This window comes from Trypanosoma melophagium (assembly GCF_022059095.1).
Source record: "Trypanosoma melophagium isolate St. Kilda chromosome Unknown ctg5segment0, whole genome shotgun sequence".
Taxonomy (NCBI): Eukaryota; Euglenozoa; class Kinetoplastea; order Trypanosomatida; family Trypanosomatidae; genus Trypanosoma; species Trypanosoma melophagium.
The window spans coordinates 159,415-183,022 of record NW_027125187.1 but is presented as its reverse complement, the minus strand read 5'-3'; the positions used below and the strand labels follow the sequence as shown (position 1 = coordinate 183,022).

At 38.4% G+C, this 23,608-nt stretch overlaps 16 protein-coding genes across 16 annotated transcripts; all 16 read right to left on the bottom strand.

The window, feature by feature from the left end:
* Nucleotides 1–296: 296 nt before the first annotated feature.
* Nucleotides 297–1,445, bottom strand: LSM04_007632 (Protein kinase domain; the record flags this gene model as incomplete). Its single annotated transcript, XM_067329447.1, has 1 exon — nucleotides 297–1,445. The coding sequence occupies one exon, from the start codon at nucleotides 1,443–1,445 to the stop codon at nucleotides 297–299; it is 1,149 nt and encodes a 382-aa protein (XP_067187516.1).
* Nucleotides 1,446–2,053: 608 nt separating this feature from the next.
* Nucleotides 2,054–3,601, bottom strand: LSM04_006436 (uncharacterized protein; the record flags this gene model as incomplete). Its single annotated transcript, XM_067329446.1, has 1 exon — nucleotides 2,054–3,601. One exon carries the CDS (start codon nucleotides 3,599–3,601, stop codon nucleotides 2,054–2,056), a length of 1,548 nt encoding a protein of 515 aa, XP_067187452.1.
* A 470-nt stretch (nucleotides 3,602–4,071) lies between these two features.
* LSM04_008578 (uncharacterized protein) lies at nucleotides 4,072–4,635 on the bottom strand (the record flags this gene model as incomplete). The annotated part of the gene is made up of 1 exon (XM_067329445.1): nucleotides 4,072–4,635. One exon carries the CDS (start codon nucleotides 4,633–4,635, stop codon nucleotides 4,072–4,074), a length of 564 nt encoding a protein of 187 aa, XP_067187554.1.
* Nucleotides 4,636–4,998: 363 nt separating this feature from the next.
* On the bottom strand, nucleotides 4,999–5,598 carry LSM04_005750 (uncharacterized protein; the record flags this gene model as incomplete). The annotated part of the gene is made up of 1 exon (XM_067329444.1): nucleotides 4,999–5,598. The coding sequence occupies one exon, from the start codon at nucleotides 5,596–5,598 to the stop codon at nucleotides 4,999–5,001; it is 600 nt and encodes a 199-aa protein (XP_067187426.1).
* A 698-nt stretch (nucleotides 5,599–6,296) lies between these two features.
* LSM04_000778 (uncharacterized protein) lies at nucleotides 6,297–7,250 on the bottom strand (the record flags this gene model as incomplete). The annotated part of the gene is made up of 1 exon (XM_067329442.1): nucleotides 6,297–7,250. The coding sequence occupies one exon, from the start codon at nucleotides 7,248–7,250 to the stop codon at nucleotides 6,297–6,299; it is 954 nt and encodes a 317-aa protein (XP_067187186.1).
* A 472-nt stretch (nucleotides 7,251–7,722) lies between these two features.
* Nucleotides 7,723–9,888, bottom strand: LSM04_006798 (EF-hand domain; the record flags this gene model as incomplete). Its single annotated transcript, XM_067329441.1, has 1 exon — nucleotides 7,723–9,888. One exon carries the CDS (start codon nucleotides 9,886–9,888, stop codon nucleotides 7,723–7,725), a length of 2,166 nt encoding a protein of 721 aa, XP_067187470.1.
* A 634-nt stretch (nucleotides 9,889–10,522) lies between these two features.
* LSM04_006482 (uncharacterized protein) lies at nucleotides 10,523–11,206 on the bottom strand (the record flags this gene model as incomplete). Its single annotated transcript, XM_067329440.1, has 1 exon — nucleotides 10,523–11,206. One exon carries the CDS (start codon nucleotides 11,204–11,206, stop codon nucleotides 10,523–10,525), a length of 684 nt encoding a protein of 227 aa, XP_067187457.1.
* Nucleotides 11,207–11,556: 350 nt separating this feature from the next.
* On the bottom strand, nucleotides 11,557–12,636 carry LSM04_004431 (Glyceraldehyde 3-phosphate dehydrogenase; the record flags this gene model as incomplete). The annotated part of the gene is made up of 1 exon (XM_067329439.1): nucleotides 11,557–12,636. One exon carries the CDS (start codon nucleotides 12,634–12,636, stop codon nucleotides 11,557–11,559), a length of 1,080 nt encoding a protein of 359 aa, XP_067187355.1.
* Nucleotides 12,637–12,879: 243 nt separating this feature from the next.
* Nucleotides 12,880–13,665, bottom strand: LSM04_009185 (Leucine-rich repeat; the record flags this gene model as incomplete). Its single annotated transcript, XM_067329438.1, has 1 exon — nucleotides 12,880–13,665. The coding sequence occupies one exon, from the start codon at nucleotides 13,663–13,665 to the stop codon at nucleotides 12,880–12,882; it is 786 nt and encodes a 261-aa protein (XP_067187580.1).
* A 421-nt stretch (nucleotides 13,666–14,086) lies between these two features.
* Nucleotides 14,087–15,322, bottom strand: LSM04_008942 (Dbl homology (DH) domain; the record flags this gene model as incomplete). The annotated part of the gene is made up of 1 exon (XM_067329437.1): nucleotides 14,087–15,322. One exon carries the CDS (start codon nucleotides 15,320–15,322, stop codon nucleotides 14,087–14,089), a length of 1,236 nt encoding a protein of 411 aa, XP_067187566.1.
* Nucleotides 15,323–15,692: 370 nt separating this feature from the next.
* Nucleotides 15,693–16,889, bottom strand: LSM04_000249 (Protein of unknown function DUF2817; the record flags this gene model as incomplete). Its single annotated transcript, XM_067329436.1, has 1 exon — nucleotides 15,693–16,889. The coding sequence occupies one exon, from the start codon at nucleotides 16,887–16,889 to the stop codon at nucleotides 15,693–15,695; it is 1,197 nt and encodes a 398-aa protein (XP_067187157.1).
* A 285-nt stretch (nucleotides 16,890–17,174) lies between these two features.
* Nucleotides 17,175–17,675, bottom strand: LSM04_009420 (uncharacterized protein; the record flags this gene model as incomplete). Its single annotated transcript, XM_067329435.1, has 1 exon — nucleotides 17,175–17,675. The coding sequence occupies one exon, from the start codon at nucleotides 17,673–17,675 to the stop codon at nucleotides 17,175–17,177; it is 501 nt and encodes a 166-aa protein (XP_067187595.1).
* Nucleotides 17,676–17,959: 284 nt separating this feature from the next.
* On the bottom strand, nucleotides 17,960–20,068 carry LSM04_006941 (Tetratricopeptide repeat; the record flags this gene model as incomplete). Its single annotated transcript, XM_067329434.1, has 1 exon — nucleotides 17,960–20,068. One exon carries the CDS (start codon nucleotides 20,066–20,068, stop codon nucleotides 17,960–17,962), a length of 2,109 nt encoding a protein of 702 aa, XP_067187478.1.
* A 366-nt stretch (nucleotides 20,069–20,434) lies between these two features.
* Nucleotides 20,435–20,788, bottom strand: LSM04_001648 (LSM domain; the record flags this gene model as incomplete). The annotated part of the gene is made up of 1 exon (XM_067329433.1): nucleotides 20,435–20,788. The coding sequence occupies one exon, from the start codon at nucleotides 20,786–20,788 to the stop codon at nucleotides 20,435–20,437; it is 354 nt and encodes a 117-aa protein (XP_067187228.1).
* An 850-nt stretch (nucleotides 20,789–21,638) lies between these two features.
* LSM04_008774 (Krr1) lies at nucleotides 21,639–22,499 on the bottom strand (the record flags this gene model as incomplete). The annotated part of the gene is made up of 1 exon (XM_067329431.1): nucleotides 21,639–22,499. One exon carries the CDS (start codon nucleotides 22,497–22,499, stop codon nucleotides 21,639–21,641), a length of 861 nt encoding a protein of 286 aa, XP_067187560.1.
* A 508-nt stretch (nucleotides 22,500–23,007) lies between these two features.
* LSM04_002734 (uncharacterized protein) lies at nucleotides 23,008–23,409 on the bottom strand (the record flags this gene model as incomplete). Its single annotated transcript, XM_067329430.1, has 1 exon — nucleotides 23,008–23,409. The coding sequence occupies one exon, from the start codon at nucleotides 23,407–23,409 to the stop codon at nucleotides 23,008–23,010; it is 402 nt and encodes a 133-aa protein (XP_067187276.1).
* Between the last annotated feature and the right edge of the window lie 199 nt (nucleotides 23,410–23,608).

Sequence of the window (23,608 nt, the reverse complement as noted above, 5' to 3'; positions counted from 1 at the left end):
ACAACAACAAAAAAAAAAAAACACACACACACACAAAGAAGGAGAAAAGGAAGGAAAAAAAAAATGTATTGTGAAAAGAACCAAATGTTCTAGGTAAAAAAAAGAATTTTTTCTTCTAAAAGTAGGGAGTAATAATAATAATAATAATAATAATAATAATAATTACAAGCCAAAGATCTATTGGGATTACTCCCCCGTATTTTTTTTTAATGGGTGTGTACAAACAAACATATACATTATACATGGATAGCTTTACCTTTCCCCTGATATATACACGCATCTATGAGGACATATCATTAACTCTCTACCGCCCCTTTCTGCTGATAATACACTACTTCTGCCCACATAAACCGGCGCAGCTGAGCTTCTGATATCTCTGCATGTAAATCAAAGGAAAGATCAATTTTTGGAAGTGGTTTATGGTGTTCTGTACCCGGACCTCCAACAGAAGCAAAGAATGGATGTTCTAGTGCCTGTTGTGCTGTTAATCGCTTGTCTGGTTCAAAAGCGAGAAGTTTGGTTACCAGATCAAGACCATCAGGAGGTAATGCTCTAAGCTCCTGATCTAGTGGTCTCGTGTTTTTGTATTTCCTTATATTCTCGTTTAAGAACGATAATGCATTCGCATTACTTTGTATAAATCCTGTTCCTGTTACAGGAACGCTAGATAAGACTAATTGCAACTGTTGAACGTAATCGCGACCACCGAACAACGGTCGCCCCATAACATATTCAGCTATAATACAACCAATAGCCCATAGATCAACTGGAAAACTGTAGCGGCACATCAATAAAAGTTCAGGTGGACGATACCAACGTGTGACAACGTAATCTGTGAGAACAAGTGGTTCTTTTAAATCTGATATTCCTGCCCGTGCAAGACCGAAATCACACACTACTGCATTATAACTATCAGGTTCCCCACCTAGCAATATATTGCTTGGCTTGAGATCTCGGTGAATAATTCCTAGTCTATGCATATCACACACACATCGAATAACAGATACCATGACTCGTTTTAGAGTATCTATGGATGTATTTCGTGTGCGCTGGATAACGGCATGGAGATCCGTATTATAAAGATCGGTAACAATGTACAAATCACGAAATTCTGCTATACCATCTCTAGGAGGAACAACTCTTAAGAGGTTCAGCATATTACGGCAACCACTCTTCCTAAGAAGACGGTGAATTACTATCTCTCGCCATATACGACGACCATCTGTTAAATCATCAAAAATACCAGCAACACGTTTAATTGCCACATCACGCAATGTCATGTTGTCGATAGCGGCACATACTACACCATAGGCTCCAGACCCCGCGATTGAAGTGAGAGTGTATCTATCTTCTACCTCAAAGGCGTGTCCACGCACACGATAGGTTTTCCAACCACGCTGTGTGCATACTAATTGCACAGTGTTGCCTGAAGATGTATCTCCCATAACCTCTATTATGGGTCTTGACCCAAATTTACGGATTTGTTTGATACTTACCTTCTTTTATTTACTTCTTTTTCGTCTTTAGATGTTAATTTAGAAATATTAAGGTATTTTTTTTAAGAATATATATATATATATATATATATATATATATATATAATTATCTTTATAGCTGTGTAATCGGTGCAATTAAGATTAAAACAAAATAAATAAACAGAAACAAAAAGATATATATATATATATATATATATATATATATATATATATATATATATAATCCGCATGGTTTTTAAACAGAAAAGAAAAGAAGGAATGAGTATCCCCATCAACGACTACGAACAACAAACATAATAACAATAATAACAAAAAAAAAAAACGTTATAATGTAGCTCACTACAACGAAAAATACAGAACTTTTTCAAATGAATTATGGTCTTCGTACCCCATATAAACGCCACTTTATAGCACAACGTATACTGAAACTCCTTTCCCACTCATACATTACACACAAATACAGACAAAAAAAAAATAATAACACCATCATCATCATCAAAGACACAATCATGAAAATCATAATCGTATGTCCACCAAAATACAACCATAAAACGCCTCTACAAAGATGAATTCCCATTCAAAGAAGTAGTAGGTGACAACACTCTAATGCGATTTCGTGGATTGGAGTTTGCTAACCGTTGTGGTGATACACAACGATGAACTATAGACGCATTGGCCGATGAAATAGCCCTAACTTTTAATAATAGATCATCTAATTCTTGTTCTTGTAATGCCAAACTAGCCTGAATAGTCTCATTCACAACATCCATACTAGATCCTTGAGAATTTATAACGGTTTGGAGTTGAAGACACTCTTTAATAGCAACTTCTCTCTTTGTTTTTTCTTGTTTTAATTCTTTTTGCCAATTTTTTTCTTTTGCTTGAAATTCCATAACATTCTGTAAATTTTCTTCATTCAAGTCATCTAATTGTTGTTGCAGATCACGTAATGCTGCCTGTGCCTTTAATAACTCTGACTGAAGAGAACCTACAGAATTCTCAACTTTATGTGAAACATCCATATTTTGAATTTTTTTGAGTGTAATATTATGTTCCAGATTAAGTTGCTGAATTTGTTTCTCCGCCTCTTGTTGATTTGTAAATGCTCTTTCTTGTTGAATAAAAAGTTCTTCATTCTTTTTGGCTAATTGTGTCTCTAATTCAATAATTCTTGCCTCCTTTTCACCAATTTCTTTTACCTTGGTGGTTGATTCCTGTAGTTTTTCCCTCAAATATTCTATTTCCTGTTCCGTCTCCTCCAATCGTCTAGTAAAGTATTCCTCACGTTCTGTTAGGTACAACTGTAGATCTGCCTGTGCAGCTTGTAAGACCGCATTTTCATCTACAATCTGTTGAAACTCTTTATGTGCATCCTCCTCCAGAATAAACCTCTGAAAAGACTTCATTAATTGTTTTGCCTCTCCATCAGAAGAGGCCCGTGCTTGCAATAATGCCTCTATATCTTCTTTTTCTCTTATAAGTGGTGCAGAGGAATGACGAAATCCATTAACGGCATCACGAACCGCAAGAGCCTCACGCAGCATAGATACAGATTGATCAATGGAATCATTTCCCCCTAAGAAAAGCCAAAGATGACACCAAGAAGAACCCAACATAGAGGCAATAAGAGTAGTGGAAAGTTGTTCCGCAACAACAAAAGTAACCGTTCGGCGTCCATATTTTAGAGCAACCAAAACAATCTGATGCATTCCGCAAATAACTTCTTCTACCGATTTCATCTCTTCTCTTCCGATGATTTCACAAACCACAGATGCCTCATCAGAGGCAAAAATCATACATTGTAGCGGTACTTTATCACTATCCATATGCTCACTACTCGTAAGATCACAGAGAAGTTCAATCAACGCTTCTCTGCAGACTGTATTACCAATAAGCATATTAACCTGATGTGTGAATTCAGGTGCTGCGCGTACATTAGATGCGATGGCTGCTGCAATGCGATGCGGAGTGGCATAACTCACAATATGATCAGCGCGGGCCGCAATACCGCCTAACGCCAATCGCAGTTCATCTTCGGGAAAGTACTCCACTCCCGCTTCAGCCGCCCGTGGCACAAGGCAGAGGGCGAGGTTGAAGCGGTCCATCCTAAATAATAATAATAATAATAATAATAATAATAATAATAATAATAATAATAATAAAGAAAAATAAAGAAAAATAAAGTAATAATAACCATAACAATAAGAGGTAAAGAGAAAAGAAGAGAAAAAAAAAGACAGAAGGCATAAATGAATTAACAGATAAAAGAAAAAAACACATATATAGAAGGATGCAAATTAAAATTTACAGAAATCAGAGAAATGGTTAGGTCAAATCATCAGTTAGATCAGTTGATCACGTTTTTCTTTTTCTTTTCTTTTGGTTTTGTTGAGGTAACAAAAACAGCGTCCGAGACTAGAGAAATAATATCCTTAGCGAAAAAAAAAGAGTAAAAGGTAGGAAGACAGAGGAAATATTTCAACGAATGAAATAAATAAAAGCAATATACAGATATAAACGTATACCTCCTATAAACTTGATGAAAAAAAATTTTTTTCGGCCTCTCATCCTTTTATCACTTCTCTATTCCCCTAGTGATATGCTCTGGTGGGGGCCCCAAGAATGCTTGCCAAATCGAATTCTTCACTGCAGACTTTACTGCATCTTTAAACGTAGATGTTTGTAATCCTTCTTTTGCCGCATCTGCTAAAAGTTTCAAAGAGAGACCAGGATAGATAGTTGGATCCCTTACAATTTCCTTTCCTGTCTCTTTTGCCATACTTATGAGTTCATCAGCAACCCAAGTATCACAAATAATATCTTCTACAACAAACTTACGAAGTGCAGCAACTGTATCTTTATTGGTTGTAAATTCTGTGTTTACATAGGCTTTTATATCTTGAACAACATCAGGATGAAGGAATACCTTCTTTACAAAGCCTCTAAGAAGTTTCAGTGACTCTTCATCTCGAAAAATAACAGTGTCTACTACCTCACTAGATAATGCTACAGCTGCTAAATGAAGAAGTTCCTTATTATGTTCGGGTGGTGGTTTATTTGCCATACATCTACTATATAGAATAGAACCCGCTCCACAGAGACCAACAGCCGCTATCGTCGTTCGAAGAAGGTACGACATGATATGAATAAAAGCCTGTACTCTTTCGCACCAGCATAATTAATAAAATAGATTTTAAAAATTAAAAGAGAAAACCCAAAAAATAAAAGAAATTAATATCAATTCCATATATATATATATACTTATATTACACTAAAAAACACAAAAAAAGCGCAGTCGACACTTTACTTCTTCATTCACCCACTGTAACGTTTACAATGTGGATTATACTTGTTCTTTTTAACCTCACTTTCTTTTTGTTTTTTTTTTTGATTTTTTCGTCTTTTATTATTATTATTATTATTAATTTTTTGTGGTTCTTTTTGATAGCATCATACTTTTTGACTTCAATTAGGTCATACACAACTCAAGAAATATGTATTACTAACTATCAAATACCTTCGACATCATCTCCAAAGCTCCGAAACTAAGCTTCCGGAACTGTGCCGGATTAGTTTCTCCACTCCTAAATACTTTACCAGCACTATCTGTTCCATAATATGAAGCCCAAATAGTTGTTTGGGCTGTTGCTAGTGCACTTCTTGTATAACATCTGGCACAGTTTCTATTATTTGTGGACCCAATACAGACACCACCACCCCCAGGATACAAACACTGATCGTGTTTCACACATGTTGGTTCAAAACCAGCACTTTCTGGGAAGGATGTGTTACTTGCATACGTGTAGTGTCCTTGTGTCATGGAAAGATGAAGTAAAAGAAAACTAACAACAGCCAACTCATCACTCTTGCATTTATCCGATACCTCAGCGTAGAGTATGGCGTTAGAAAAATTTGTGGTAGATTCTGTCATTGTACCTTGTCCATAGACCATTAAAGAAGCATTTTCACTTCCCTGTATGCTGGACAACAGGGAACCAACACCACTAAGATTAAAAGCCTGCAGCTCATCTACTACAGGACAAAAACCAAACGCTAACATACCACCACCACCTGAAAGCTGTACACCATAGCGAAGATCCATCCGTTTTCCAATAGTGCAACTTTTACTTTCATTCCACGGCTGACAGGCAGTTCCTTGTGTACATTCGTTGGTTTGTGCAATTGAAACTCCTGCAGAGCAAATACTAGCTACAATAGCAACAATAAAAATATCTAAACCAAGTGTACTGTGCATTTCTGGGTACCAAGACAAAGAATATGGGGAGAAGACAGAGTTCAACCATCGATGCAAACACTGGGAAATGTATAGAAATTTGGAAAACTATTCTGGTCATAAGTGAAGATTAACTCAGAAAAGGAAAAATCATAATGCAATAAATGTAAAAAAAAAAAGGAATATCCTTCTTCATCAGACGTTTCTCTCCCTCTCTCTCTCTTCCTCTGTATATATAAATATAGGCAAAAACACATAAATACCGGGAAATTTAATTACCCTCATTACAAAATCGCTCCTTTTCATACATTTGTTTGAATCCATTTTTGTTAAAGGGGAAGAAGTAACCCAACAACTCGTCAATCGTTCAAAATGGATCAACCTTTTTTTTCACATATTGTATTTTTTAAGATTAAAAGACTTCTTTTTTTTTCTACTTTCATCACACCAATGTAATTTTTTCACAGCAACATTTTTTAAAGATAAGAAAGATGGTTGCTATCTTCCTTTCTTCTCTTTTTTTTTTTTTGATTTATTGTTTAAACCTTCACTGCTCGTTTCTCCCACTAATTTCTATTGGCACTTCCTCTTATAAGACTATCAAGAGTTTTTCTGATATCCCTAAAAAACCCGCTTCCAGCCAAACCCCTAAAATTTAATGGATTCATACCACCACTCAGCAACGGACGTCCTCTCTGATCGGTTCCATAGTAGGATGCCCACACACGGAGTTGTGCCTTATCTCGAATATCTTCTGCAGAGTCATAACACTTTGCACAATTCTTTTTTCCTACCTCAAGACCCACACAAACACTACCTGTGTCAAATAGACATTCATCGTTAGCACTACATGTGGGACGAAACCCAACCATTGCCGGTTGCACCACAACTTCTGGAATTGGTGTAACAGGGCTTTTTGTATTCTTACCGCTACCACTATTGCTATTGCTATTTCCTGTATCTGGTCGTATGGAAGCTGCTCTAGCGCCAATATAATTAAATAATCCCTTGTGAAGTCCAATATCAAGTACCAGAGTATCTACCAAGGCGACGGAACGATTAGAACCACACAACGCAGTTCCATTCACTGCAACCAAAACGGCACCTGCAGAAAAATTCTTTTGAGGATAATTTGTACTGTTGGATGCACCAAACCCATATATGGAAAGATACTTTCGTTCCATCGTGTTTGTAAGGGACAAGGTTCCGGCATTATCAAACACACTTGCCAAGAAAGGAGCATTCGTCAAGGTAAAAATTTGTAATTTATCCACCACTGGACAAAAACCATAAAAAGCATTGCTCTTTACCGGCTCTGCTGACTTAACATTCTCGTCCGCCACATCCAACATAAATCGTAAATTCATTCGCCTCCCACGAACACACGGCACATGACTTTCTTCCCCCGCCCACGGAAAACACGCCAGGCCTGTACTGCAGTCGATGTCACCCTCAACAACGGCAGTCGTGGTCCCGACACTGTAAACGAGAAGAACAGTGAGGAGAGCAGTAATGTACATCACGCCGCGTATTCTTCCACCTTGATCCATATCCAGCCGGAAATAGGAGTAAGGGAAATAGTATAACAAGAGAAACATGGGAGAAGTAGAAAGAAAAGAAAAAATAAAATAAATAAATAAAGAGGAAATAAAAGATCAAAAAATAAAAAGAAAAGAAAAGGAAAGGAAAACGAAACCATATTCAATAAATTATGAAGAAGTAGTTGTATTTTCATCATTTATTATGATTTCCTACAATTTTATTTCAGTCATACAATCATGAAGAAGCACACGCGCGCACACAAAGAGAAATATAAATACATGAAAGAAAAAAAAAAAACAAAAAAAAGCTTACAAAAAGAGATTATTTCATTAAATACAAAAACTCTTGATGTAATTGTATGTAATATACAACCAGTAGTAATGCTAACAAATTATATACAATAAAAAAATAAATAAACAAACAAAAAATAAATATGCTATTTCCAACTAACTATTTTTTACCATCCAGGACAAGATTAAAATAACAAAAGACTCTTGCAGTCTGTAAAGTCACACCATCTGTAGAGAGTTGCATCCGTACAGAACGATATCCATTGCGCAATTGTTTTAAAGGAATACTGGCACCACAAATTTCTTCATCTCTTCCACGATTCGCATCGATAACATTGATAGTCATAATGTCTAATTCCGCACAATCACCTCGTAACTGAAATGATTCTTCCCATACAGGTTTTAAACCATTATCCCACACTGTTTTTGTCTGTACTGAACTTGATGAAGTGGCACCATGAATTTTAATCTTAACGTACGGATCCACAGCATCACCTGAAACCTTTAATTTAGGTCTTGGTATTTGAGCGCCGCAAATAATCTTAACATCCAGTGTGTATGCCGTGGGTTCTTCCCCATTTTTAGTGTTAATGAGAAATGATGGTTTTAGAACATAACCAGCACGATTATTCTGCGCAAACATACCATTATTAATACGGCGTGGTTCATCCCATGTTTGAAAGTTGAGTGCGACTAATTGACAACCAAGAGACCATGGAATCATAGGATCATAATTGGAAGAGGTTACCCGAGTCCCTTTTGGATACACTCTAGATAACATTCTTGTATTCTGTAGTTGTACTTTGTCTTTAGAGTTTCGAAATAATAAACGCATTGCAGCTTCAGTGTAGCTTTGAACGTTATAATATTCTGCATCTTCACCCCAGTTAGTTGTTCTATGACTTCCTACAGCAACACAACGACTGAGTTCCGCACATGGTGAGGAAGGAATATGTTTATTTACAGGTTCATCACCATCTTCATCATCACCTTCTGTAGAGGATTCAAATGGAGTGTTAAGCATTTTCCACTTTACCAAGATACGTTTACGAAGTCCATTAGGTGTATATTGAACATTTTTTACTTCATCAGCCATTAATAATTTTTTACCCAAAATGCGTTGAAGAATTTCTGCCATCATTTGACTCTGACTTTCTGAAGTGTGTACCTCAAGAGAAATAATGACAGGGAATTCAGATGTCTTAAAAGCATGTTCATTAATGGACATAATAACATCTTCAAATCGTATCATTGATGTCACAGTGTGTCCATGAAACACCATTGGTTCATTATGTTTTCCATCCCAGCAATCAATCTCTACACAGCGACAACCAGCGAGTAAAGCCTCACGGTACATTGCCACAGAACTAGAAGATACTAACTGATCTCCTGTTAGGTATGTATTGTGAGAACTGTTAATAAAATAATGAGGTAATAAATGATCCATGTCATCTACAATTTCTTTAGTACGAGGATTAAGAACATTATTCATCTCAAGGTCTAAAAGAAAAGCTTGAAAGAAAGAAGATGAGATTCTCTGTTCAGCGGTGAGTCCCAATTTCTTAAAATAATCTTTCCCTAGATTAATTGGATCTCCTTGAGACTCCAAGAAACTCTCAAACTCCCCTAAAGTCATCCCCATATCCGCATTAGATTTTGCATAAGTGTTAAAGATGCTTTGAAGCTCTGGTCTGTGGATGAGAGCCATATAAAGGTCTCTAAACTCTTCCAAATCCAAGTATTTATCCCCTGAAGTGTCGAATTTTTCAAACACTTCACGTATCTGCTTTTCTCCAATGAAATCAAAGCTAAGTCGTGTAAAAAGTTTTTTCACTTCTTTTAGAGATAATCTACCATCTAGATTTCGATCTGCTCGATCCCACAAAGATTGGATAGAACCTTTAAAATGCCCGCTCAAACTTATATTTAGTCGTTCTTGTAAAACCAGCCCAATAACGTTAAGAAAAGCATCACATTCTCTTAAATCATTAAAAACAAATCTCCATAACTTCCCTCCTCTATTACGTACATTTATAATAACTTTTTCCTTTGGATTTATCCTAGCCTTACGATAAGATTTTGTATATTTTTCCTCTTTGGATATTTCAACAATATCCGCGAATAACATAACTGGTTTTTTCGACTTCTTTGAAGGGGAATACGACAATCCACTATTTTTCCCAACTAGACATAAGTTACGTTTATGCAATCTATTGCACGAATCTAAGCGCATAACAGGTATTCCTTTTTTCAGTATATTTTCCATCTCAGCTGAACCAGGAACATCGGGATTGTACGAAGGTAGTCTACTAGTATTTCCAACCATAGTTTAATCCCTCTGTCAACTTTCTCCTATATAGATAACCCTAGATAAAAAGGGGGTAAACAAGTGATGATTTAAATAAATAGAGACTGTAAAAATAAAAAATAGAACAAGAGGGAAAAACAAACGTAACAATAAAACGAAAATATAAAAAAACTTCACGTATTCGAAACACAAGTACAATGTGCACTATTTCATTCTTTCTTTCTCTGTTCCTGTCGCCTATAAATCATTTTTATAAATAAAAACTTGAAGATGTAACAAAACGAAGGGTCTTCAAGAACCACATTTTATACAGCATTCTACAAAATACAACATATACATATCCTCTTTAGGTTCGCTTCACTGTAAAAAAAAAAACCACTACTGCTACTACTACCAGTACTAGTACTATTACTATTCGCTACTACTGGAGCCTCAGGCTCTAAGGTTTAGACCACACTATGACCATAAAAATGAAAACATGCCCCATTTCCCGAACTCCCTGTAAAAAAATAAAAAATAAAAAACATGATCCCCTTTTTACCCCAAAGACACTATAATAAAAAATAATAAAAACATTCAAAATCCAGTCATACAAACCGCATATAAAAACTATTCTCCTCTGTACTGATTTTTACAACAGCACATCATACCTCTAGTGACCACCCTTTTCACAATCACCCCCACCACCACACTTAGATTCTGCGTACGCTGGATGTACCTCATACTTGTGATGAGGATGTTTCCACCTATATCGTTCAGGATCAAACACGGATCGATAGACATGTGGATCAGGTTCCTTTCCATCCTGAAAACGAGTCTCCCGAAGAACACCACCAATATCTCGGATAGGTTCCAATAAATCCTTTAGTAATTCTGGAGTAGTAGCAATTTTTTGTTCCTCCTCTTGCCAATCCTCATCATTATCCTCGTCTGTAGACATGTTAATAAACTTAAGTCTACACCACTTACAACATACTACTTGCCCAACAGGACATTTAATAAAAATTTTTGGGTGTTGCAAAATAAAATGAGAATGACCCTGACACCAGATATGTGATCGATACACTGGAACCGGTGGAATCTCACAAACTATACCACCCCGATTATACCAGTTTAACTGCGGCGTTCGTCTACCAGGACCAAGTAATCCAGGATGAAGCGAAGCCAGCTCATGAACATGAGTATTCCATCCATACTTGGGATCTCTTGGATGTGTAAAAACCAACTGTTTTTGGTTTGTAACACGACTAGCGTACTCTAAAGGCATGTAAACAGGGGGACTATACTGGCCAGTATTATTTGAAAAAGTCCATCGTACAACTGAGGTACGACGCATCATACTAAACAAAAATCTATCAACCCAAAAAAGGTACAAAAACCAAGAATGACAAAAAAAAATACAACAAACCCATAAATGTCACAGGAAGATTAACTGCAACAATTATGAGAAAAAAAAAAACCACAAAAAAACACTTCAACATTCACTAAATACATTTTTTTTTCCTTCTTCCATCCAATCGATTCCCTACAACTTGAATTAAATTTCCTACTTTAGAGCTTTCTCATCTCTAGTTTCCTGCTTTTGGAATAAAATAAACAAAAAAAAAAAAGAGTCGCTGATCTCAGCAGCAACTCACACTTCCAAGAGAGCTGGTTAGCACAGTGAAAGCACTAGCATCGGCTCATTTAGAGCTTTGCCGAACGGTCCTTGGAAGCCATGTGGCGGACAAGATCCACCACACGGTGGGAGTAACCCCACTCGTTGTCGTACCATGAAACAATCTTAAAGAAGCGGCGCTCGTTGGGCAGGTTGTTCTGCAGTGTCGCCTTGGAGTCGTAGATAGAGCTGCGGTTGTCGTTGATAAAGTCGGTGCTCACGAGCTCCTCGTTGGTGTAACCAAGGATGCCCTTCATGTAGGTACCAGCCGCACGCTTCAGAGCAGCGTCGATCTCCTTGATGCTTGTGTCGCGTGTCGCGGTGAAGGTGAGGTCCACCACAGACACATCCGGCGTGGGCACACGGAATGACATGCCAGTCAACTTGCCCTGCGTGCTTGGAATCACCATCCCCACAGCCTTTGCGGCACCCGTAGTGCTTGGGATGATGTTAACAGCTGCCGCACGCCCGCCACGCCAGTCCTTCACAGACACACCGTCCACCGTCTTCTGTGTTGCCGTGTATGAGTGGATCGTTGTCATGAGGCCAGTCTGCACACCAAAGCCCTCCTTCACAAGCACGTGCACAATGGGGGCAAGGCAGTTGGTAGTGCATGACGCGTTCGACACCACGTGGTGCTCACGGGGGTTGTACTCCTGGTGGTTCACGCCCATCACGATTGTCTTGGCACCGCCAGAGGCGGGGGCGCTGATCACCACCTTCCTCGCACCACCGCGCAGGTGACCCTCCGCCGCCGCCTTGGCTGTGAACAGACCTGTGGACTCGATCACATACTCCACACCGAGCTTGCCCCATGGGAGGTCCGCAGGGTTGCGCTGCGCCTTCACACACAAGATGCGGTGTCCGTTCACCACCAACGTGTCATCCTTCGCCACAGACGGGTCGCTCTTCGCCGTCGTCACAGTGTACTTGAATTTGCCGTGCACAGTGTCGTACTTCATCTGGTACGCAAAGTATTCGGCATCGGTGTTCATGTCAACCACAGCAACAACATCGATCTCCGTGCCAAGAAGACCATCCTCGCACAGCGCCTGGAACACCATGCGACCAATGCGGCCGAAACCATTAATACCAACCTTGATGGGCATTGTATTTTTTTATTTATTCTCTTTTTTGATAAAACTTGTTTGAAGCGTTCTTTATCACGTTACACACACAAAAAAAAACCCCGACAAACAGAGAGAAAGAGAGAGTGAAAATATGAAGGAAGAATATTTGAGTGTAGTAGAAGGGGTTAATAATATCTTTTATTTTCTTATATATTTTTTTAAATTCAATTAATTTCTTTTTGTTTTTACTTCTTGTCTTTCTTTGTTTTTTGAATCGGTATACTAAAACTGATGTCGTTCTGCACATTTTACTGTTGAGAAAATGTTTTGTTGTACTTGACTCGTATCATCATCATCATCTTGTGTCGTGGATATGAGAGTGGCTAGTGCGGAATAATTATCACTGTGGGGTGCTGCCAGTGTTGCGGCTCTCCAGATGGTTTTAAGTGCTGACCATTGTTGTTTGGTTGATCTAACCTCACTAACTTCTCTTGGGCAATTATGAATGCTACTTACACAACTTTTTGCCATTTGGCCAAAGCTGTCATCTTTTGTTGTTGAAACCATGGTTGCAATTGTACTACGATTTTTATTAACAGACGCTTGTTGTGGTTTTGATCCCGACGATGGAACTAAAAGTATGTTCTCATTCATGAGCGTTTTTTGAACCTTAATGTTTTTTAGAGCTGACATGCTATAAACGAAGCGTGCTAGGTAGCGGCCTGTTTTGTTGGAAATCGGATTTTCTGAAAGGTCTAGGGTTTCAAGCATTGGAGAGTTCTCCACGAGGGTTTCACATATTTGTATGACGCTATCATCAGTGAGGTAGTTGTGCGAGAGGTTGAGTACCTGCAACCTTCTGCAATGTCGGAGGATTGCCTGCACGAGAGGCTCAACGTCACTTCTTCGCAACATGCTGCGCGAGAGGTCAAGTTTGCGCAGTGATCCTAGTCCTTCTACTGTATTTGGCAAGTCCTTCATGAGTTGTGTATTCGCGTGGCATCCTGCTGCCATGCAGAGATGTGCATAGTGCTCCTTCGGAGGCATTTGAGCCTTGCCGTCAGTCATACAAACTACCAAATAAAAAAAAAGATAAGGAAAATAGAAGGAGAAAAAGTATATTTTTATTTATGTATAATATGTTTTACTTTTTTTTTTATCTTCGCTTCGATGGTTCAATTTAAAAGGATTAACAACTATGAATGAATGAATGATGCTTTTGCAAAGACTCAAGTGAATAGTGGGACTTTGGCAATAGTGATGATTTCGTTTATTAGCGACATCTTCCTTTTTCACCAAATTATAACGCATGGTGTCATATTACCCACACATAAAAGCAATAACAATAAGAATAATGATAATAAAACAGGAAAATACACCTATAAACTCAACTGTGTGTAAAAAAAAAAAAAATTAAAAATATTACAAGGCAAACCAAAAGAAAAAAAGACAACTGTTTTTTTTTTCTATTTTTTCTCTGTTCTACTTTTTACAAATAGAGCATTCGGGAATTTAAGTCAGACACCGCCTGTGTGATGTCGCGCACCCAAAGAATCGCCTCAGTCTCATTCGAAACTGATAAAACAATAAAGCAGACGCGATTATTACGTCTCCAACATCCCCAGTTAGTACTAGACGCGTAACTAAGATAAACTGCAGAATACTGTGTAGTATTCACACTGCGTACAGAAAGCACAGATGTGAGGGGTATTTTTTTAAACACTTTTCCTCTTTTTATACCCTCTGTTCTCTCTGGAACTAAAAGCAAGATATCTTCACTAAGTAGAATAACTCTTCCATGAAATTCTCCTTCCTCAACTTGTCTTCTTCGTTTTTCCCTGCCAAATTTCATTACCATATCATCCCCCTCAGCTATGATTCGTGAGGGAGCACCTGTTAGACCAAATCTCCCATCTAATTCATCTAATTTATGAATTTGTACATGTACACTTCGTTCCGCATTAGCCGTGCTACACATCTCCCAAAGATCTTTTAAAACCTCACGTGCGCCTTGAAGAGTGCTTAAGTTTACATTTACAACTGACTTTTGTTGAGTCTCAATAAAATCTCTGACATAAATTGGATACCGAGTGATATGCTGAATTGGTAGAACAATAAGAGCTTCGAAAGAGGTGTCACAACACTCTGCAAAAAACCTTGCACTCTTTTTATCCACTCCCATACGTAAAAGAGAATTAAGAAGTGTACTACTGGCAAGATTAACATAAATTTTGTTCCACACGTCTATAGCTACAAAGTTTCTTGCTAAATCACTGAATTTAAAATTTGTATCAAAGTTCAACACGTATTTTTGGTATGCTACACGCATTGCTGGCACTCCTGTACGCAGCAAAGAAATAATATAATTGAAAGGATACTTTTTTTGATCTAACAAAGCTTCATCATCAGATACACTATCACTTTTCGTGCTACTACTGCAGTTAGTATAATTGTTCTCTCTAGGTATTTGGAGTGCATTAATTAGAGCGCGATGGCAGGAGAATACCTCAAGAACGTCTAGACCGAAAGTGCAAAGTAGAGCACTGAAATCCTCACAGTGAGAAGATGATGCGAACGAATCAGAGCAAGAGACTGGAAAGCCAATAGTGTTACTAAGTGGAGTTATATAGGCAGATAACAACGTCTCCAGACACGCAGTATAAATAATCTCAGAGAGTACAAAATCATCAACTCTCCGTAAGCCTTCTGTGGATCCTTTAAACATTATTCTCCACACTCTTGTGCCAAAAAAAAAAAAAAAAAAAATGTTTCTCTTTTCCAGCTTAATATAGTCTACCCCTAAATATATATATTTATATTTGTATTCTTTCCTTCTGACAGAAACAAATCATACACATACACACACACAATGGATGTGAGACCAGGAAACAAAAAAAAAAAAAGAAAAAAAAAAGTAGAATAGAGGAATTTTAGGACATAAAGTGTTGTTCCTTTGTTGTTGTTGTCGTTGTTGTTTTTCTACTTTTCACATGTTCTTATTGTTTCTTTTTTCAACACCTACTGTTTTTCTTCCTCTCCATTTGGCACCACGCAAGCTAACACAGTTTAAGAAATTCAGTGTGAGCCAAAGCGTTTTAATTTCCTGAGAGGTATCTCCACGCACAATCAAACCCCTCTACACCTTTTTTCAGCACATTCACCTTGTACTTTATGGCCTGTGGATAAAAAGCATCACGCATCCACTCTCGCATCACCTCATGTACATAGCTTCCATTGGCATGTCTGTATGCTGCATTTTCAAGAAACATGGCGCGAATCATAACGATATAACTCACCGTTCCAAATTCTTGTTCAACTACCAATGCATTTTTTCCAAGTATATCTGTTGGTATAATAAAACCATTTGAGTATTCATGACCCGCACTCGGTCCTCCTCTTACAACTCTTGCTGTAAAAATTGACCTGGCAAGCGATTCATCTTGAGTTGTACTAGCAACAATCGCGTCCTCAACTCCCATACCATGGCCGGTGTGTACATCAATCACAATACTCTTCTCACTTGCTTCAACAGCATATTTAGTCAATATACTACGCAATACAGTTATACTGCGTTGCTCTTCGCGGCCACCGTAGGATAAACCCTCCGGATGGTGATACTGACCACTTGCAATAGCTTCTTTAAAGGCGTAAAAACCTTTTGTGAGAAATGATTTTAGAATATGATAGATAAAGGCGTACCGATCTGCAATACGGGGAGCCCTTGATAACATTATGGGAGCCACTATATCATCATATTTGGCGATGTTTGGGTCACGCGCCAAAACACTCTTCCAATCCTCAGCAGAGCGATAGTTTCGATTAAGATTTACGTTATTTTCGTTATTAGTGCGAAAGTGTGCCATACCATACGGATTAACTGCATGTATAAAAATAACGGAAGCTCCTTCTGTGCGACTTACATTCCATTCTTGTAGCAACTTCACTTGTACAGCACTGCCAATGTACCCTTCCACTCCATGAGTGCCTGACATGTGAACAAGTAATCGACCAGACTTCTTACCACGCAGAAAAGCCGTATCCACAGTGTATTCAAATCCATCCTCATCCACAATCACATGACGTTCCAGTTCTGCTTTTGCCTTCTTTGCTGCTTCCATAAACTTTCCTCGTGCTGCATGATAGCCTTGTGCGAAGAAACCCTCAGGGCAGGTAGTCACGTTTTTGTAGTCATTCAAACACCTCATACCTTCCTGCAAAGGCACAAAATCAAGAAGGATTAGCCCCACAGCTATAATGAAAAGGGCTCTTATAACAGCATCAGAGTCAATCATTGGCAAAGCACAATACTCTTTTTTTTTCTTGCTTTTCCCTATTTCTTTTATTCAATATCTTGCTTCTTTGTTTTTTTTTTTGAACTATAGACAACCGCATCCCAAGAAAAATGAGGAGAAAAAAAAAACGATATCAAAATGGGAACCAAAAATAAGTATTCAGAATAAATAATGAAAATATCTAAATTCATTTTATTATATAGATTCTTCTCCATAAGCGTTCCTTCTCTTCCTCTTCCTCTTCTGTAATAAACTTATTTCTCTGTCTGAAATAGAACACGCCATTCACGCTACGAATGGTGGAACTTCTCGTAGACGCAGCGTTATAGACTCTCCGCGACGCTGCAGAGACTTTGTCTCTTGTAACAATAACAATTGAATGTATTCCACCAAATCAAGTAAATAGGGTTCCATAGCACTACAATGCTGATGCATTTCCTGAAGTTTTTCTATGGCTCCAGCGATAGATAACAACAATGGATCTGGAAGTAGTTTGTGCATGCGCACTAAAGAAACACATATGGTACTGTAAACAGCTGGTCGTGATTCTACTTTATTTTCCCGAAGATCACGAAGTGCACGACGAATATAATGAATTTCTCGCAGTAAACCAACTTCTGGATATATATCCGCAAGTGAGGGTTCCACTGCGCAGATGGTGTCCAATACAACCCCGCCACTCCTTGTGTGTACAGACTCCTTGGCGGCATGTGCTACAAGCGCAAGCACGGCACGATGCTCCGTTCGAAACATTTCAACACTACTGCCACTATTGAAATTCGACATGAGACAACCACCCCTTTTTCTCCCCCGACCTGCCAAGGCAGGAAAACAATTCAAACTGGAATGTATAAAAACAAAAAAAAAGAAGAGAATGAATTCAAAGCAATGTCTTTGGAGAAAAAATCCACACACTAGGTAATTTAAGGTAACAATTTGTGTTACCTTTGATATCATTTTGCTTTTTCTTGTCGTCACACAGAAATATAATGATAGAGATAATGCAGAAGAGAGAGAATATATATATATATATATATATATATATATGCGTGTCTTTCCGTCATTATCATTTAGGAGAAGTTTCGTGTATTTAGGTAACCTCCCTCCTGGTTATTAAGGAGTTGAAACACGCGTTTAGATGCCACTGCAGCACGATGTTCTGCCTTAAATTTTGCCAAAGACTTGGGATCTGTCAAGTTACTCTTGTCAACATCTAGAGCCAGTGCCACTGCATAATCACTTAAAGCTGCTGCATACTCTTCTAGAGATTCCAACGCAGAACCACGACTATAGTGTGCATCAGCATTTCCTGCATCCATTTCAATAATACGAGAAAAATCTTCCACAGCGTATTTGTGATTACCAAGCTTATCATAACAGATACCACGGTTATAAAGGGCAAGTATATTATCAGGATCTACTGAAATTACGGTTGAAAGATCTTGAACTGCTGCTTCATAGTTACTTTGACGTGCGTGACAAAAACCACGATTGCTGAATATTTTTATTCGCGTTGTATTTATTTCTTCTACTTTTTTACGATCAGAAATCATACCAGACTTTTTATTCTCATATTGCTCTACTAATTTAAGTGAAACATCATAATCTCGAAGCGCCTCTGGAAAACATTCCATATTCTGGTATGTAGCACCTCTGTTTTGATAAAACAACACATTATTTGAAGAAAGTACAATAGCTTTTGTTAAGTCTTGGAGAGCTGCATCATACATTCCTATACGATCATAAGCTACTCCACGAGCATTATATGTAAAAGGGTTTTCACCATCTAGTTTAATGGCTTCTGTGTAATCTTTAATAGCATCTTTAAGTCTTCCAATTTTCTCTAATGCTGCACCCCTATTATGATAAGCATTGGGGTTATTTGTATGAATAGCTATGGCATTAGTGTAATCTTCAATAGCGTTAGTAATTTCTCCCAATTTATCATAACAGAAAGCGCGATTATAGTACGCTTTAAAATGTTGTGCATCGAGGGATAATGCTGTGGTATAGTCTCTTATAGCTTCTCGATATTTTCCCAATTTTCGTTGACTAAAACCACGATTATGATAAAAATCAGCATTAGTATTATCTAGTGATATAGCTTTATCAAACATAGCTATAGCTTCTTCAAAGTTATCCCCACGACGATCATATGATATACCAAGATTATAGTATGTATACGCGTATCTTGGTTCTAATTCAATGGCAGCCTCATAGTCACGAATAGCTGCATCATAATCACCAATTTTGTCATGACAAAACCCACGATTAAACAGTGCCTTAAAATTTTTTGGATCCAATTGAATAGCAGCAGTGTACTCATTAATAGCATGTATTAAATCACCTTTCTTTCGGTAAGCGAGTCCACGCTGATGATGTTGCCCTGCTGTCTCAGAGTTTCTTACAGTAGATGATGATAGCGATGATGATGATGATAATACGGTTTGATTCCACTCAGGGCTACCAGATGTAGAAATAGGATGATTTAACCTTAATGTATCATCCATAAAACCTGACGTTGTAGCGCGAATGTCAAGTGGAGATGCAAATGTTAATTTTTTGTTATCACCATTTGTAGATGTTCCATCAACTCCCAAAACAGAAGAAGAAGAAGTCGCACGAACTGGCGATGTCACACGAGATAGTGATACAGACAATTGCTGTAGACGAGCTTTTGCAAAACGACTTCGAGTATTTCGGCACATAAGGAAGTTATTACGTCCCACATCATACTGTAATGCTCTTTCGTAATCTAATATCGCAGCAGTAAAATTTCCCTTTTTATTATGACATGCTGCACGTTCATATGCAGATCTCTTGTGAGAAGGAACTATATCAAGCGCTGCTGTAAAATCAGCAATGGCATCGTCAATACGTGACATCTTTTCGCAGCAAAGACCACGATAAAATAAAAGATTTACTGTTTCAACAGGGGTACCATTTCCCTGAAAAGATTTTACAAGAATAGAAAAATCAGCGTGAGCTGCAGAGTGCCGTCTCAATCGCATTAAGGACTTTGCCCGTTTTAGTAGCATTTCTGTGTCTAACGTGTTCTTCACTAGGTGCTCATTCGCCTCTTCAATTGCTTCTTCTGCTGAGAGCAAAGGCCGGTATTGCAGGCGACGGTAGCTATACATTCCAGTTTGAAGGGGGTCATTTCTTCTAGGAAGAAGCATTTTGCCTTCTCTGTAGAAAGTACACAAATATATATGTATTAAAACAAAAAAAAAAAAGAAAATAACAATATGGGAAAGATTAGTTAATAGTCTTTCTTTTTCTTTTCATAACCCTCGCCCAGTAGAGTTGAGGAAGGGAACAACAACAAAAAAAAAAGAGCACACACTTGCCTACCCTCCTGATACCAAAATACAGTGACTTATTGAGGTTCTTTGGGTAAGTAGAGTAAATCTTTACAGGTCCCAGAAAAATTCGAGCTGATCCTTGTAAAGACAAACAACAAACAACTAGTTAAAGCAGTCACAGTCGGACAGACACCAAAAAAGAAAAAGTTGCAGATTATTCTTCTGCCCACGCAACTTCCACTATCGGAGTGGTATGTTAAGGCTTTGACTTGCAACTTGAATCGTTCTACTCGTTTCCGCCTGTCGACCAGTAACAGAGTCCACCACTGTGCGATCTGTTGTAACACCACTTGTGTGATTCACTGCAACGACACTAGAACCACGTACAAACAACACCGTGTCGTAACAAACACGCCTCGTGCCACCACGACGACGCTTCAATGGCGTCACACGTTCCACATCAGTGAGTATCAAGTTTGACGTGGGACCCAGTGAGACCAGACGACCAGTGAGTGTGGAAGAGTCATCAAGCTCAACATTTACACGGCATCCGAGGAATGAAAGAAGACTACGTCGCTCTGCGTTTGCCGACATTGTTGCTGTCATTCCCACCCCTTTCCTATACCACAACAATATACTAGTAATAGTAAACAAAAAGCAAAAAAAAGGCAGTAAAGAAACGGAGGCTATAAGGCAAAGAAAGAACAAGCAAGCAAATAAATAAAAATACACAATAAAATCACTTTCGACACCCCCTTATCGCGTCATCACGGTAGAAGAGGCGCGAGGCACGGAAGAGTGCGTATATACAAAAAAAGGAATAACGCACACACACACACACATATACACACATATCGTGATGTCAAACAAAGTGATGCAAAGACTAAAGGTTATCTGCAGAGACACAGAAAATAAGAAAAAAAAAGTGATTTCACCACTTAAGAAATGGATGCACCTGCACGTCCTAGTTTATTTCTCCTCCTATTCTCTACTGTTATTTCTTTTTCTTTATCTCATGTATATTCGGAAGTAATATCTCTTTTATTTCATCTTCCCTATTGTTTTTTTTTTCTGTATCGAATCCTGTGATACGTGGCAGTTCTGCAATATGGAGAGAATAATAATAATAATAATAATAATAATAATAATAATAATAATAATAATAATAATACGAAGAATATCAAGAAGAATCATAACAGCAGTAAAGTAGGTAAAACAAAAAAACAAAAAAAAACTACTACTGTCAGTAGCAAACAAGAAGTTTTATTTTTTTTTGCCTTTTTCTGGAGACTAAAAGGAAAGGTACACTTTCTTCCTTTCATCCTATTTGCTTTCTCTCTTTACATTCCCCACCTTTTTTTTGTACTTTTTTTTTCTTGTCATATACACTTGGTTGCATCATCTTAGTGCGTTTTTACTCGTTGTAACTAAAAAAAAAAGCGAGTTACTCAACCTTGTAATCATCCCGCTTACGCCTACGCTGATCCACCAAGAATGCTTTGCCACTTTCCATAGCAATATCCTCCTTACGTTTTGGTGGTGCAGGGGGAAAGATAGACTTCTCCTTACCTGCCTGTTTCTTAATAGACGCACGTAATCGCTCCTTCTTGATCTTCTTGACAGCCTTTACCTTCTCCTTGTTTTGAACACTCTTCTTATAAACTGGTATAAATCGGCTCCAGTCTTCATTTTTCATGTCCTCACGTTTGGCGAGTTCACGTTTAATAAGCAATTGCTTCAAACCGTAAATTGGGTGAATATTATTCATACAATCCTCAACAATTTTTCGAACCTGCTGGCACCCCTTTACAGGTCCCATAACAGCCACTGTCTTTCCCTGTACGAGAACGTAGCAACCGGTAAGAATCTCTAGCGCTTTAAGTGTTTGTGCCTTTGGTCCAACAAGGCGGTCACGACGTTTAATAAATCTTCGGGTACTGCTACCTTTCATTGAAATAGGAATAATATCGCAGGTAATCTCTGTTTGAAATATCTTCTGTGCCTGTGCGAGGGGAACGTTTCTCGCGAGCAGTCGAATAAAATCACGAGCTTTTACAATAGCGTAAGGATCCCAGGTTCGTCGTGTTGTTGCAACTGTCATAGATCCCTCCATTAGGTCCAATTTACCAACAAGTTGATGCTGCCCCAATACTGTTTCTACTGCAGGCCACACACTGCGAATATAGCTCTCAAGATAGCTAGGAAATTGTGTGGCAAATGTTGTTTCATCCACACAACATGCACCACCTGGAACATCATCTTGAGTGAGTTCGGGTACAGCGTACTTGGAGGAAGAGGATGCCATTTTTTTTTTTTTTTCTTACCTTTATTTTATATTCTGTCTTTGCGCCTGTGTGTGTTTGTTTGTTGGTTGGTTTGTGTGAAAACAGCAATCACCTCGCTGACACGTAGAAAGTGGATACGATATGCGGTTAATCAAAAAGAAAAAAAAGAAGAAAAAGAAAAAGAGTGACAATAATTGAGCAAAAGAAACAGAAACAAGGGGAGGGGAGGGGGAAAGGAAAAGTAACTTGTTCAGAGAAGAACACTCCCCCACCCCAATTATCACCAGAGGAAACACAGACAAAAAAAATTCGTTTTAAAAAAACAAATAACTTGTAAACCCAAAACGCCGAACTACAGCTGGTTCTTAATTCCCAATTTCATCCTCAAGTCAAATATATTTCATTCCCCTCGACAAAATTTGAATTATAACTATGATGGAAAAAAAAAGAGGTAATACAGGAAGAAAAAAGCAAGAAGAAAGAGCAGATACTGCCCCTCAATCCGTCTCTTCTACTCAATACGATTCCCTATCGTGGAGGTGCTACGGCTTGTCTGGCGTTTAGATATTCGTATACTGCTGAGGGAATAGCCTCAATTCCACGCCTCCGTGCCTCAATAGGTCGATATTGTGGTGGCACTGATGTCCATATGCCGTCTGCTGTCCCCGTAATGACGGTGGCATGCACGTATTCATTTTTCGGCCATTCAATAACGGCCCCGTCTCTGGGGAGAGGTGGAGTTTCTTTGGTAGCTGTTATGAAACATGGTGCGAGGACTGTTTGCAAGGGATCCAGATTCATTAGCGCTGCGTAAGTGAGACGTGCCTCACCCCATGTGGCTTTTGGCGGTAGAGCAAGAAAGACAATTTGCTTCCCACGGTGCACAATGATACTATGTGGGTACGATGCATGGATATTGTTTTCCTGCATTTTGTTTTCTTTTCTTGGTCCTGTTTTTACTACGCTTTTCCCTCTTATTGTTAATTACCGTCACCACCCGAGATAGCCTTTTGTTTTATTTTTTCTCTCTAGCTTCTTTTCTGTGGAGGTAAGAGGGAAATCAAAGGATAAAAGAAAAAAGGAAGAAATAAAACATAGGAGGAGAGGGTTGAGGAGGGGATACTAGAAC